Source organism: Lichenostomus cassidix, chromosome 3 (genome assembly GCF_008360975.1).
Source record: "Lichenostomus cassidix isolate B80296 chromosome 3, HeHo_3.0, whole genome shotgun sequence".
NCBI lineage: Eukaryota > Metazoa > Chordata > Aves > Passeriformes > Meliphagidae > Lichenostomus > Lichenostomus cassidix.
Genome location: NC_139483.1, coordinates 43616399 through 43632062, shown reverse-complemented (window position 1 = coordinate 43632062; position 15664 = coordinate 43616399). Strand labels below are relative to the sequence as shown.

At 36.7% G+C, this 15664-nt stretch overlaps 1 protein-coding gene across 1 annotated transcript in view; it reads left to right on the top strand.

The window, feature by feature from the left end:
* Positions 1-15664, top strand: part of HEATR1 (HEAT repeat containing 1) — a 34305-nt gene that overhangs the window by 11186 nt on the left and 7455 nt on the right. Inside the window, exons 15-33 of the mRNA XM_085055519.1 lie at positions 206-417; positions 693-814; positions 1367-1564; positions 2828-3011; positions 3271-3419; positions 4099-4291; positions 4838-5010; positions 5354-5521; positions 6385-6627; positions 7163-7294; positions 7702-7808; positions 8822-8965; positions 9650-9768; positions 10030-10151; positions 11632-11760; positions 13000-13230; positions 13897-14023; positions 14334-14500; positions 15130-15176. Of these exons, the coding sequence (XP_084911645.1) occupies positions 206-417; positions 693-814; positions 1367-1564; positions 2828-3011; positions 3271-3419; positions 4099-4291; positions 4838-5010; positions 5354-5521; positions 6385-6627; positions 7163-7294; positions 7702-7808; positions 8822-8965; positions 9650-9768; positions 10030-10151; positions 11632-11760; positions 13000-13230; positions 13897-14023; positions 14334-14500; positions 15130-15176 (2967 nt within the window). The remainder of the gene's footprint in view (positions 1-205; positions 418-692; positions 815-1366; positions 1565-2827; positions 3012-3270; positions 3420-4098; positions 4292-4837; positions 5011-5353; positions 5522-6384; positions 6628-7162; positions 7295-7701; positions 7809-8821; positions 8966-9649; positions 9769-10029; positions 10152-11631; positions 11761-12999; positions 13231-13896; positions 14024-14333; positions 14501-15129; positions 15177-15664) is intronic.

The following is a 15664-nucleotide window of genomic DNA, read 5'->3' as shown; positions in this document are numbered from 1 at the left end:
TTTCTCTGCAAACATTTTTTGTTATGTTATTTCTATGCTGAGTTACAGGAGAGTTGTTCAATTATTTGCATACCATTTCCCATTAATTCCTTATTTGTTCTTGCTGCTATTTAGATACAGAAAATCGCTGTGGAGAGAACAAATCAAAGAAATGTTGCTGGTGTGATTGAGTAATGTACTTTCAACATGATTTGTTCTCTTCTAGGTACAAGGTTTTGGAGCGAGCAGTAAAAATTTTAGTCAAAGAGGAGATCTTGAAAGAGAAGAGAGAACTGCTAGATGAAGTAGTAATGCAGTTGTTACCTTTTATGATGATCACTAATGCAAACTCAAAATCTTCAGATTGGAAAATGGCTGTTTGTCTATCAGAGTCTGATCTCTGCTCCTTACACCCTTTCCTGAAAGGCTGGCCAGAAGGTAAAGCATTTATTGTAATTAATTTGATAAGAGAAAAATTGTGACAAGTTAGGATCTCATCCTTATTGAACCTAAACACATATTGAAGGACACTGGCTGTCACTAACAGGCTATCATGCTCTAACTGTGAATGGATTTCTTAAAAAAACTTTTTGAAAAGAGGTAGAAATCATTTAGTATGTTTCTGACTTGAGTCTGAATATTATTGATCGACCAGTATGTTAATAGTGATTTTTATACCTAGATTATCTGGGTTTTTTTTTCCCTTGGAGTAGCTCTTGAAGAGGCAATTAAATCTACCAAGTCTGCAGAGTTGATTGGAGTGGCCAATGAGAAAATTATTCTGCTTCTTTCTGGAAACCTGACTTCAGGGGACCCTTCCTTATTATTGCAAATGGTATGTGTACCATGTTACCCTAACCTTAAGGAAGTTTTGCTTTTCAGGTGGTCACTGTAATCAAACAAATGTGATATAGAAGAACTTTTCATGCTGCTCTTAGCACTAGTATGCTATCATCAAGCTGCTAGGCAAATATATACACACACATGCGTACATATATATATATATATATAGATATATATAAAACAAACCACAATATGATCCAGATAAAACAGATTTCTTCCTTAGCACAATGAAAAGAAGAAGTGAAGCTTGGACAATCATTTGGACAAATGATTACTGTAACTAAATTCAAGGAACGTTTTGTTTCCTGGAAAAAAGTTTGCAGAGAATAATCAAGTGTACCTGTGGGTAGTTCATAGAAGCTGATGTTTGTGCATTCCCAGCTTTCAAAGAGTACTATTACAGCAGACGGTAACTTCTTCCCTATGATAGAAGATAAACAGCATTAAATTGAACATGTAGATGAAAAATGGTGTAAAGTCATAGTGAAGTCCCACTGTCTTACTAACTTTTTGTTGTTGTTTTTCCTCCACTCATTTTTCTAAGGTTAATGACCTGATACTCGTTGCTGAAAGGGAATCTGACACTGTGAGACAGAAAGTAACTACTCATATAATTGGTTCAGTGCTTGTTCAGTGCTGCTGCAGCCCACAGATGAAGGAGAATTATTTTCCAGTGGCTATCAGAGTCTTCCGCTTCTTGGATAAAAAAATTAAAAATCTCAGAACTTGTGAACCTGCAGAGGTAAGATGTAAACAGTGTGGAAAGGGCATTTTTATTTGTATTAAAAACAATATTGAGAAGTTTTTTTTAATTGTTTTTATTGAAGGCCAGGTGCAGAAACTTTGAGAAGGACTGAAAATTTTGCCTTCATTTCTTTCCAGAGCAAAACCACACTCTTGCCAGTAGTGCCATTAAGAATTACTCTTAATATTTTACCACTCTTGTGAGTCTACATTAACAAATTAAGAACTGTAGAGCTTTAGGCTGTCATCCCACCAGCAGTTTCAATGTTTTGTTGCTGTGGGCTTGGCACAAAGTTTGGTGTGTTTCTGCCAGTTGCCCTGTGGTGTCTTATGGTGTTGTTGTTTGGCTTGGGAATATTGGGGGTCCTAGTCGTTGAGTCAAAGTTCTCTGGCTCATTCAGTAGGAGAAAGGAGGAAATGCAGCTGGATATGAAAAAAGAGCTTATGTGAAGAGCTGTTCCAGAGCACCAACATGAAAATGGTCCCAGAGCTGAAACACTTCATGCTATGAATCACAAACTCAGGTCCTTGCAACAATGTGAAAAGCATTGTTTCTGAATTTGCTGGATTTTGATTTATCGTACAGCACCATAAGCAGTTGTACTGGCACTTGTTGGGGGCTAAGATGGAGACACAAGGAGGAGCCCTCACAGGCCTAGGAACAGTGTTCAGAAAGAGCATTTTTGTATCTTTCTCCTACCTTTTTGTTCTTAATTTTATGTGTGTTTCCATTGGGGTTTTCTTGACATATTTTGTTGAGAAACAGCTCTTGGTTTTTTCTGTGTGTTAGTAACCCATGTGAACAGGGCTGTGTTTCTGTGTGTACATCCCCTCACACACACATAGTGGTACATGGTTATTATTTATTCTAACCTCAAGTTATTCCATTAATGATTTTTGATATATGCAATTATTTAAAAGCTATGGATTATTTTTCTGGAACAAAACTAGATGAAAGTGTTAAACTAAGTGTCCAAATGTGATGCAACTCCCAATCCCTTTGAAGAGATATTTTAGAGAGATTGATATTTTATTCTTCTGTTACCTCATTTATGTACACTGTAGTTATGGTAGAAAGAGCTGGCATAGGTTTTTAAACTGCAGATGCAAGTTTCAGTGTAAAATCAGAAATGTAATTCCCTCCATAAAGATACCTCTTTGGAAGTTGTAAATTAAATGTTACTGAATTTTACTGCTAAATTTTTGGTTTCTGTTGCATGGAATTGTGACTGAATATAATAAAATCACTTTTCATTCACAGGAACCTCCCCTAAATTGGTCTGTTGAAACAGTAGAGGAAACTTTGGTGCCTAAGGACTTGTTAAGTGCCTATATAGAAAAGCTCAATAGTGATGAGACTGCTCACGCAGAGGAGTCAGCTATGTTCCTGTTCTTATTGAAAAACTTCATTAATGGCCTAAGGCCTCCTCTGTCTTTTTCAAAAGGTAGGTGTTAAGATTTTTACTATCTCTTACGTGAAGGAATGAAGGAGAGTTATTTTTTTTTTCCTTTGGAAGTTGTTGGAAACAAAGAAATGTTGATTCCTTAACCTTCTCCTTTGTTATTGACTTACTTTTGAAGGTGAAATCAACAGAATATATTGTCTTCTTTTAACTAGAGATGTCTGTTTTCTCCTGGTTCCTGAGGGTGTTCCTATGCACCCACTGTGCATAATTATCTCAATTAAAAACCTGTATTTTTTAGAGGAATCTTGGTGGAATCCTGAATCTCTCAATCAAGATGGCCAAGACTACCTGCACCTCCTTTTGGGGCTGTTTGACCTGCTTGTCAGTGGAGCTAGTGAAGGAGGCAATGCTGTTCAGTACAGAGCATTGATGAATCTCTTATTCAAGGTATTATTTTTGCATTTGTTGCTCTGAATTGTGAGTCATCAACTAATACACAGATAGTAGTTTATTAACTATGAAAAATTATTTATTAATTTTAAGGAAAACCGAGAAAAATGGTCAACAGGTCATGCAACACTGCTTGTGTCATTTGAGTACTGTGAGGAGATGGAAGTGTAAGCTTCAGCTGTGTTACTTAACCCTAATTAAATGTAATAATGGAAAACTAAAGTTAAAAAACCCCACAATTTTGCCAGTTGAGGCAGAGGTGAACACATAACGCTGATTTGCAGAACAAAGATCAAGAGCCTGAAGTTTAAGTTAAAAGTTTTGGTTCTACCTGGTAGCAAGAAAAAGGGTTGCTCTGTAAAATTTATTAGTGTTTAAATACAGAAACCGAAAGGAAAACTTCTTGGAGAGATTTTGTGTTTCCTTATTACATAATCTCTTGGTTTTTCACATGTATATATGAATAATATATGAACTTGTATATATATGCAACATTTACTCAATAACTTTTTCTTCCCAAAAGACATTGTTTCTCTGTTTTTCTGAGACAAAGTTCTCTTCCAGTGTACGCCTTTGAAGTGGGTGGTTTATCAAATGTTTTCAGTAGCCAAATAAATTAAACAAGTGCTTTTCTCTTTTTTCTTTTTTTTTTCTTTTTCATTGTGTTAAATTTAAGGTACATCTAAAAGATTCAGAAGTTCTCTTCAAATTCCTTTCCATTTTGTGGACTTACAGTTACAACCTTTCAAATCAGCTGAACTATGAAGTCAATGCAATGCTACAGACTCAGGCTCTGTATATTGGCTATGCACTGCTTGAATCACAAACAAACCAGAAAAAGAAACAGCTGGTATCACCATCATCTCCAGGTAAAGTAAAACAGCATCTGTCTGTCTGTCTGTCTATCTATCTATCTATCTATCTGTCTCTCATCTTAGAACTTAATTGCCATACTTTATTTTGTGCTATTTTACTATATTTTATACCATGAAGGGTATCTGTAGTTATTTATGTTCAGCTGCACTAGGCTGAGACAGCTCTCTTGCTAATTCACTGCTCCAATTACAAGTCCAAGCTTAAAGTAAGTGAAGCCATTTTTTTTTATTTTAAAAATGTTAAAAGGAGCACAGTGCTGTGCTGAAGGAGTTACAGGACATTGATGTCAGTGCAGGTGTGACAGTAGCAATGTATGAACTCTGAGCTTAAACATGAATACAAAGACTGTGATGAAGTTCAGAGTCATAAATCTGTGAGACTCATGTTGGTTTTGTGTACCCTAGGGTTTTACAGTGCAAAGAGATGACCCTTTAATTATAAAGTCATGTTAATGCCTTTTCAGGAACAGCTACAGTAAATTTTTCACCACTCACTTTACTCTGTTCTTTTCCTTCTTCCTTCCCTTGTTCTTTCTGCAGTGGTGATATCTTTGCTAATTAACTTGGGTAGTCCAGTGAGTGAAGTTCGAAGGGCTGCTCTCAACTGCCTCCATTCCTTGAGAGGAATAAAAGAATCTCTATTTCATCCTGTCCTTCAGCATTTGGAGCAAAGGACAGAAGAAATTGTATCTGACCCTACATACATAACACAGGTACTTTTCTTACTAAGGTGTACAAGTTTTGTACATGAAATACAAGTTTTGTCTGCTGCTGTGAACTCCTAACTTTTAGAAAAGAAATGAAGTTAACCAGGAAAGTTGTCTTTGTATTCTATGAAAGACTGACTTACAATTTTTTTGGGAACTATAAAACATTTAAGTGATTTATTACATGCAGAGAGCTGAGAATCTAAGAGGCATTCGCTGTGGTTTATTTCCAGATGAAGAACTCTGCTTATATCTAGATTGCATTGTTATGAAAGCATCAAATAAACATCGTTTTAAGGCATTTTTATTGCAGGGAAATAACTTAATTTTCACTTTCTTTATGAACTAGATTATGGAAACTCTATTTGAGGAGCTTGAGACACCAGTAAAACAGAAATCCCAGAAGAAAAAACTGTTGGAAGCTTTTGAAAACATACTTGATTGTGTACAGAGCCCTATTTTCCCATCATATATTGCAAGAAACTTAATGAAAATTCTTCGTGATGTTCATGGTGAAGTAAGTGCTGCCTTTTGAGTTTTTTATGGGTTCTGCACTTGAATGAAATGCTGAAATCAATTTTCATTTAATAATAATGCTGTTCAATAACTTCATGTTTTAAGTTGTTAATCATTAAGTTGACACGTCTAATAATATGCAGTAAAGCTGCAAAGTATGATTTAATGAAACAAAACATGCATGCTCCTTCCAGGAATGTAATGGCCACAGAATTTTGTATTAAATTTTTAATTGATATTAAAAATATCTATTCATATCCTTGATATTACTAAAAAGGACTGTTTCAGAAGAGGTTCTTATGGAAGAAATTTATTACCTTGGTTAGGTATCAGTGAACATAAAGTTTTCTATACAGAATTGCAAGGTATTAAGTAGTACTGGGAGTTTTATTTATATATATTAACATACTCTTATCTAGCATATTCAGAATTCTCTAAGAGCTGGAAAATGTATTACTTCAAAGTTCAAAAAATGACTTAAATTAGAACTGTTATGCTCTGTTCAGTTGTATGTCTTTTGAAAGGATTGTGAACTGCATAGAGGGTGTGAGTGGTTTTGCCTCACATTTGGGTTTTGTGTAAAACAGCAGCCATAAATCAGTGGGAAAATTACCTGTTTTTTGTGCTTTAAAAGTATTAAATACTGCTCTGCAAAGGAGACTAGCTAAGGAGCAGATGAGCAGGTACTTGGGGTAATCACACGTTACATCTTATGTTTTTCCTCTTGAAAAGCTGTTGCTTAAAATACCTTATGCAGTGTGCTGCTAGAGAGGGAATGCTGTAGAAAAATGCAGCTGTGCTGCTAGAAGGTTGTTAAATTGAGAATGGAGAAAAACTTCTGTTACAAATTCCCTCTGTTTGCAGATGGTTCTCTCTCACCTCTTGCCTGCACTAGACCGTTTGCTAGAGAAGGTCTTTAAGAAACCTGAGGCAATGTTGAAAGATGAGGTTATTCTTCTGCATCTAATCCTTGGAAAGTTCAATGAATATTCAGCAGCCCTCCTGTGCAAGAATCAGCAGAGTCTGGATTTATTTATCAAAAGTCTGCATGCTGCCAAGAAAATATATGAAGAAGTTCCACCATTTCAGATCACAGCACTTGGGCAGGTATGGCTTTATGAAAGATCTTTTCTTTATTTTAATGCTTAAAGCAGCTATTTGCATGCAGATGACTACCTGTATCATTATGGATACTACTGTTCCACAGGTTTTAGGTTTTTGTCAGTCAGGCAAGAGCTCTACTTAATGTTTTTCATCTGAGGAAAAATTGTCAACAAAATACAATAGGTGAGAAATAGCTTCACTTGAAGGAGGCTACAAATTCGGGCTTATGTTAACCAGGTGTTGGCATATACTTGCCAAAGCCTGGCAACAGCAAGTTTGTTCCCCACACCAGGCAAGTTGTGTGAAAAATTACAGGAATTAGTTTGTCTGTTGTATATTTCACATGTATGTAATTTACATCTAAGGATTCCTGGATATATACAAATACATTGTTAGTATGCAAATTTTTGCAATACTAACACATGTGGATGATGGGGTGTGTCATACAGAGTCTAACATACATTAATTCCACACCTCATGATTTCATTGCTCTCCAAAGTAAGCCTCTCTGCATCCTTTTTTCTCCTCCCTTTTGTAGATTACTAAGCCATTCTTTGCAGCTGTGTCGGATGGGATGGTGCAACAGAAGCTGCTAAAAGTACTGTTTGATTTACTCTTAAACTGTAAGAACCCACTTTGTGCCCAGACAATCAGCAGTGTGTTTAAAGGGGTAAGTGGCAACCTCCAGAACACAGAAACATGTTCAAACCTGTGGCAATGAGGTTTTGTGTCATCTACATTTAGTAATACTCATTGTTTATAACATTTATAGCAGGAAAGGAATTGGAAGCTATTTGTCAAATAGCAGAATAGTGTCAATGGCATGAAAAGTTTGTTAAATGACTATTTTAGAAGGTATTTCTTTAAAAGCCACCTATCAGTCATTTACTCCACTAAGTGAATGAATTCAGCAGAAGTTGCTTCTTCCTACTGCACTGATTTTCATTTTCAGGATATGAGTTGAATATATGGATTAAATATTCATGCATGAAAGGGATGTGTTTTTAAAAAAAGGGCACAGATTCGTGAAGTGACAAATTGTTCATTGGTGCTTGCATTATTATTGTTTTGTTTCAGATTACTGTGTGTGCTGAGCAGATTGTCAGAGAACTGGAGCCTCCTGAGAAAACCAAAGGTCTGGCCACTGTTCAACAAACTAGAAGGCAGAAAATGCTGCAACAGAGGTAAAATAACTAGAAACCCATACGTATTATCTGTGCAGTTTGAAAACTCCACTTGTCTTAATATGTTGCATAGTTTGTACTGAAAGTGAAAGCAACTATTTCTTCTTTTCCTCTGCACAGTAAAATAACTCCAGGCTATTCTTGGCATGAGAAAATCAACTCATGTAGCTGTTTGAGAACTGATGGAAGTACAGTCCAAATATTTTTTTTAAATCCAGTATATTTAATGTTGACATTTGCTTTTATAGAACCTTGACATAGTCGAACAAGATTCATTTTTGTTAATAGTAAAGTTGGTTTCAAATATAGATGCATGGCCAGATTACATCAACTTGACTGAAATTTACAGATGCTCATCAAAATGTTCTTGTTAGTTGACTGTAAAATGGTACTTTTTTCCATTAAGGTGGTAATATAATCACTGATTTTTAGATTTTGTCTTGTTTCTCCTCTCCATTTACATAAGAAAGGAACTGTTTGGTTCACTGTACTTACTCTCCTTAAACATTCTTTCAGCCATATTGAAACAGGACATTGAGTTGATTTTCCTGGTTTGACCTAGAAAAGCTGTTCCAATTTTCCTTCACTTGACCATTTTGAATAATCATCACCTATTAGATTGATCAATTGGTAAATTGTACCTGTCACAGTTTACAAACACACAGGCTCACAGCTGCCTGCGTAGTCATTGTGTTAACCACTAGTAGTTCCGGAGGTGCAAATTTGCAGATTACCTGGTAATAGATTTTTTTTCTTTTCCCTCACTTCCAGAAGTGTTTCCAAGAGACACTTGTGTTTTCAAGTTTGGTCTGAATGTTTTTTGTCATTTGTTTCAAATGTGTTGCTGCTTCAATCAAAAGCCCACACATTGCCTCCTCTCACAGGAGCAGCAGTAAAGGACATACCTTACTATGTGAAAGAAATATTGTCTTTTTTTACTTACGTGTGTGTGTATCCTGAAGCACTGTAGCATTTCCTTTGCAAATCCCTGATTGTTTGTCTTGTCTTTTCAGAAAGCCTCAAGATGCAGAATTGGCTCCAGAAACAAGCCACTTCAGCTGGCAGAGGGTGATGCTTATTCTGGAATTACTGCAGCATAAGAAGAAGCTTCGGCGTCCGCAGGTGTTGGTGCCTGCACTTTTTAACCTGCTGAGCAGGTAAGGAATGGTGCCCCCACAACAGGGCCCTGGAGCCTTCTCTTCTGCAGCAGATACTCTAAAGCATGCAAATACAGGCTGCTGTGTCTTTGCTTTGTTGCTATGTCTTGTAGCTTGTTATGATTTTTTTCCCTTTTTAATAGTACGATGGGTGTTTCAAGATTTTTACCTGATGCATAGCTTCTCATGTGAAAACTTTGTTTGTTGGGCAGATGGCTTGGGATTGCCAAGAAGAATGTTACCTGTCCTAAAACTGGGATAATTGGCAGGACTTGTGTCTTCAGCAGAGCTGTTATAATTCTCTAAGCTTTGAAATTCCTCCCAACACATTGTGAAACAGTCTTAGTCCAGTGCAACCTAAGGAAACTATTGTTTGTCCTGCCAGCCCTAACTCCAGGCAGTTAGGAAAGTTTACATATAGATTAGATGTTTTTCTTTCTTTCCTTAAGATTTGGTTGTACATAGACTGGCAATTATAGTTCAGGTTATACTTATGTTTTTGACTGTCTTTTATTTGACCAGTTGATGCATTTGAAAACAAAAAAACCCAGATTTTTTGGCAAAGTTTTAGACTTCTCAGTTTAGAATTTATGTGGAATTAAAATTGCAATTTCTTATTTGTTTCTTTAATACACCATTTGCTCCTTTACTTTTCTGTTTCTGTTTTTTTTCCTGGATGTTTAGGTGTTTGGAACCCATGGCATCAGAGGAAGAAAATATGGAATATACAAAGCAGCTGATCCTCAGCTGCCTGTTAAACATCTGTCAGAAATTGTCATCAGATGGTGGCAAGGTCCCAGCAGGTAAAAATCACCAGACTCATTTTTCAGTAATTCTCTCACCAGGACACAGCATTCAAACAATGTTCTCTAACTTCTTTTTTCTCCACTGTGTTGTTGAGGAGAGGGATATTCCTCTACAAGGGTATAGAAGTTTGCCTTCCTAATAATTTTTTATAGATCCTTTAGGTAGGGTTTGCAGATTGAAACCAGTGCTGGAGTGTACTGTTTATTCCTACATGGCTGACCATTAAAGTGTTAATCAGTGAATATTTTTACCTGCAGATATCCTGGACAAAGACAAATTCAACGTGGAACTGATAGTTCAGTGCATCAGGATTTCTAAAATGCCCCAGACACACCACCATGCTCTGCTGCTCCTTGGTGCTGTTGCTGGAATGTTTCCTGTAAGTGACACTTGGAATTTATGCGTTGGCTCTTCTCTTTGGTTTCCAAATATTGGGTGGACTGAAGAACACACTGATCTGTTCTATGGGGAAAAACTTCCTGAAAGGAGCAAGAGGCAAAATATACAGGTTCCCTGCTCTTTTAGGGCTTCTTATTTCATTTTAGTTGAAAACAACCCTCTGTCCTGATGCTTTGGTCACCAGGCATTTATGGCTCGCAGAGGAGCACATCAGAAATGGAAGGAGCTTCCTGACAACAGCTCTGCCTCACCTTCCCACTGTGGTCACAGTTCTCATGCCTTGTTTCTTCTTTCTCCTGCCTTTTTAAATAAAGAGACAAAACAGCTGGCCTGATAGAAACTTGTAAGAATGCATGTCCTATCTTGTATATCACTGGAAAATGTAGTTGTAGTTGGTGATAAAACTGGGTTGTTCTGATTTTAATTGACCAAGAAACAGGCCTTTTCTTGTATGGATTGAAATTTTACTATACACTGTTCTAAGATTCTTTCACTTTGAAACTACAAAACAGCAAAATGTGTCCCGGTGTATCAAACTCATATATTGGTATTAAACTGGTAAACTTATATATTCACCTCAGTATTTTCTCCACCCCTTTGGAAAGATAACATTTTTTCCAAAAGTCAAAGCGGTAAAGTTTTTTAGAAATTGGAGGATTTTTGGAGGATTTTGTGGTTTTATTGCATGGGGTTTTTGTCTGCATCTTACTGCCATGACCTGCTACAGATCCAAGCATTTATTTTACATTAATACTGGGGCTTACAAGATTTTCAAGGTCAGAATATGAGGAAACATTTTGTATCCATCTCATCTTGCTTATAAAATCTAAAACATTTCTTCCATTCACTAAAACTGAATGAAAAAATGTGCCCGTAATTTATTGCTCTAAGTTATGACAAAATCTAGGTAATTAACTTTTGAGATAGGTAGCACTTCTAATCCAGCCTTGTTAAAACTGGTTAGTGTGATTACAGTCTAGGCCCCCAAAAAGCCAAAAATTGAAATAAGCATGGTTGGTTTACACTGTATGATCATAGGCATTGCAGATGTTTTACAGATACAAAAAGGGTGGGTGGGAAAACCACTGGAATCTGTGCCACAACCACATTTGTGCTTCTGCAGATCTCCTCATAGCTGTTTTCACTTGTTGTATTCACCTGGCACGGAGTGGAAAGTTAAAAGGTGTTTCATCATGCTAAGCTCTCAATTTCCACTCTTCAGTTACTTGCTTAGATGTGTGTCTTGGTTTCTAAATAATATTTAGAACTCTACCAATCACAGAGTAAGTAGCATTAAGGGACAATATACATTAAAAACTTGTTTAGGGAGATTTTGAAAGATATTCATGATTCTCTTTTGGGTTTTTTTGTAAGAATCTAGTGTCATTTGTGGGAATGAGAAATGCCTTAAGGTATAATATGCACAGCAGCAGAAACTAATTTCATCTGTCCTTTTTCAGGATAAAGTTCTTCATAACATTATGCCCATTTTTACATTCATGGGAGCAAATGTCTTGCGTCTGGATGATACCTACACTTTCCAAGTAATTAACAAGACAGTGCAGATGGTTATTCCAGCTCTTATACAGGTAAATTTGTCTACTTAATGGAAAGATCATTAATAAAGTAAATTATTTAGAATATTAGTGGTAGAATAAGTTGTCACCTACTCTTCGATTTTTTTTAGGTAGAAATTCACTTATATGTAATATAATGTAATTCAGACTCTTCTGTCTCTGACCAACTGAATTCATCAGACTGCTGCTGCTTTTCAGTCTTTTGAGTTCCTGCACTTTATAAATGGTTTAGCCAAAATTATCACAACTATATGTGGAGACAACCTGAAACATACTTTAAGTTCAAGTTTTTCATCATAAAAATAGTAGGCAAGTTCAGTAGAGGAACCACTGGAAGTAAAGATCTGGTTATTAGTCCTATAATATGTCATGATCATAGCAATCATAGACATGGTCTGAAAGAAGTGGAAAGGTGTCATACTTGACAAATGCTTTTATTGTTTCAGCTGGTGTTTGTGGGGCTTTTCTTGGTTTTGTCTGGACCTCTTAGATAAATGGCTATAAACCAAAACAAAAATACATCCTTGTTTCTCAAAGCAATGATTTCTTCATTCAGATTTCACTTGCACCTAAGAAATCTTAATTCTTGATCATTAATAGATTTAAACATGAAAAATGCTGCATAAATTTCATATAAAAATAAATTGGGGAAAAAAGGTCTTCAATAATGGGCTGAGGATTTCCCAGACTATTTTTCGTTATATGTGTACACATTTTTCATCCCCTTGCAGTTCTCTGTTACATAAAAAGAGAGAGAACATGATTTCTTTGTTTTTTCATAGCAGCCCACACAAGTTTCTGTGACATATTATTTATGGCACACATGATTATTACATGTGGCAAGAGCCTGATGTTTCTTACTTGAGACCATGTAGCCTATGTGTATTATTTTTCCTTGGCTCTTGAATCCAAGACCCTAACTCAGGCAAAGTTTTCTGATGTGGCTGTGCTTTCTCTTGAAAACATTCTGTTTGTTTCAGCTGATGCCAAGTAGCAGTATTTCTCTTTTTAATTTTTCTCTTTTTTACCCTTTTTAAAAAATTTTATTTGAAGCATCTTCCTTTAACACTGAAAAAGAGCTGTGTGGTTGAAAACTTTATTTTGGAACGCTTATAGTTTCCTTGAGATTATGCAGTTGGAATGCTGTTCTCTGGCACGTAGTGCTTTCTCTTATTTTCTGAAATTGCAAGAGAGACTTTGTACCCATCTGCAGCAGGCTGTTTGAACTGCTGTACCTGTATTTGTGCACAGGCTGAAGACAGTGACTTGTCAGAGTCCTCGGGAAGCGTGGAGGAGGTGGTGATCAAGATCATTCGTGTGTTTGTGGATGCTCTGCCCCATGTGCCGGAGCACCGCCGCCTGCCCATCCTGTCCCAGCTGATCTCCACGGTGGGAGGAGACAAATTCCTCTGGGTTCTCCTGGTGCTGCTCTTTGAGCAGTATGTGACCAAAACTGTGACTGCTACACCAACCACAGACAAGGTTAGCAGACTCAGGGGGTCAACTTTTTCCTTGAGAGACTGATCTCCCTCTTTTGTTCATCGTCTTGACTTTAAAAAAGTTCTCAATAAACCCCAGGTTGTGCTGGAAAAGGTGGTGAGCTCTGGGTTTGTGCTGTAGCAGAACTTGGCTACGATTTATACTGCACCTTCAGTAGTGTTTTTGTCCTGGAGCTTGAACAATAAATCATATCATACTGTAGAACAATCCTTGATCTGTGGAGCTGATAATCTAATTATGTAGTGCCTCAATATTAATGATGTTGGGTTTTTTCCTTCAGTTGTGTTCATGAAACGTGACACTGGTCTTTCTGTACAGACCAAGATGAAAACCCTGTTACATTTTTGTGTAGGCAGGCCCTGAGATTAGGTGAAAGCATAGTTTATGGGGAAACCCAACAGAATGATTAAAAGAACAGTGGTGAGAAGATAGTTTTTGCTGCAGCAGTTTAATCTCTCTCTGCACCCTCTGGAGCTATCTTCTCTCCAAGAGCTTGCTGCTTTAGCATTGCTGTTAATCCTGGCAGCATCCAGCTCAGCATGGCATCTTCACAAGCTCTCTGAGGAGTTTTTGAATATTTTTATTATTATTATTATAAATATTCTTTCTTAATCCTTTATTTCTTTTTTATTTCTGAACCATTAACAGGATGCTGTTCTGGAAGCAGACACTGAATTTTGGATTTCCATCTGCTGCGAATTTGATGTACGTTCACAGTTCCAGAGCGTGATGAAAATAATCAAGTACCTGACAGAGCTGCCAGAGAACAAGGAAGGTAACCACAGAACACAGCCAGCAAATGCATGTAAACCTGCCTATTACAAGAGACAAGGGGTAATGGTTTTAAACAAAAAGAGAGTAGATTTAGACTAGATATAAGGAAGAAACTTCTTACTGTGAGAGTGGTGAATCAGTGGAACAAGTGTCCCAGAGAGGTCACAGTGATGAACACCCCATCCCTGGCAGTGTTCCAGGCCAGGCTGGATGGGGCTTTGAGAAGCTGTAATTTTACTTTGTTTCTGTGATCAGAAATGAAATATCTTTTTCTCTTGGACGCAAGTTTGTTTTCTCAATATCTTCAACAGATGATCCTGAGACAAAAAAGTCAAGAACATGTAAGACAAAGCCAAAAAATCAGGATGGGCAGCTCTTCAATGTGGAGTCTCACTCTGACAAACAACTCCGGCATTTTAAATTCTTGTCAGTGTCCTTCATGTCACAACTTTTGTCCGCTCAGAATTTTGTGAAAAAGGTAATAATGGCAGATTGCTTCTAAATTGATCACAGTAAGTGATTGTGCCATACTGTAAGAGGTGAGGTGAAATTTACTATTTCTATGACTTTATATTGAAAGAGGTGAAAGAATGCACTGTCCAGTGTATCTTGCTAGCACCTTTATTTACACAGTTTTGAAACCTCTCAGTGATGTTATTTATTTTTTAATAAGGCTTTTCCAGACAGACTCATTTATGTGACTGATGAATAGGAAACCAAATGAAATTCTGTTCCCAGTGTTTTCCCACTTTATGGAGCCTGGGATTTCACTCACAACCTGTGTAACTCCAAGTTCAGTGTGGGATTCATGCTGTTAACTGAAAAGACAAAATGTTACACATTTCATAGGCTCTGACACTAGCTGGTATTAGATCCAGTTTTTCAGCTGAATCATCCACCAGCCTGAAATGTATTTGCTAATGTGACTGCATTGCCCTAGGTTCTCAGATTTTCTTCTAGAATGGTGGCTTAAGTACAAGTGTGGGGATTCATAAACTACTATGTCAGTGGACATTTGATTCAAAACAAACAAATTTGTATATTCTGGTATTTTAGTTCAATGAGGGGAGGAAAGTTTCACATTTTCATTCTTGCTTTTTAAACCAGATAGTTGAATGTGAAGAAACAGAAGAGCTGCAGGAGTTGGAACAGAGGTATGCTTTTTAAATCTGCCCTACCCATATTTCTAGCTTTTACTGCAAGCAGAAATATCTTTAAGTGTAGTGCCATTAGAATATCTTTAATGATACTTTTTTAATGTCCTCAACAAGAAATTTTTTTTTTTGGTGCAAGTTACTTGGGTTTGGTTTTGGTTTGGTTTTTTCTTTTAATAGAATGTGGAGCTTTTTGTTACTGAAAGATTGCTCTACCCAATATCCACATTTTCTGTATTTTTGATAGAGGTTATTTACATGTTTGGCCGTAACTGCCATACTATTCATGTTTGAATCACTAAAAGAATTCCAGACTTTTAGCAAAATATATCACATCACTAGTAGAAAAAAAAAAAATTAATCATTGTTCGCAGGTGCCTCTGTATTGGTGCAAGTCCAGTAATCAAAGATCACAGTTGTAACCATTGTTCTGTAAAAGCCAGTGACACAAAATTGAGGGTTTGTTTTCAGAGGCCTTTTATGTTTGT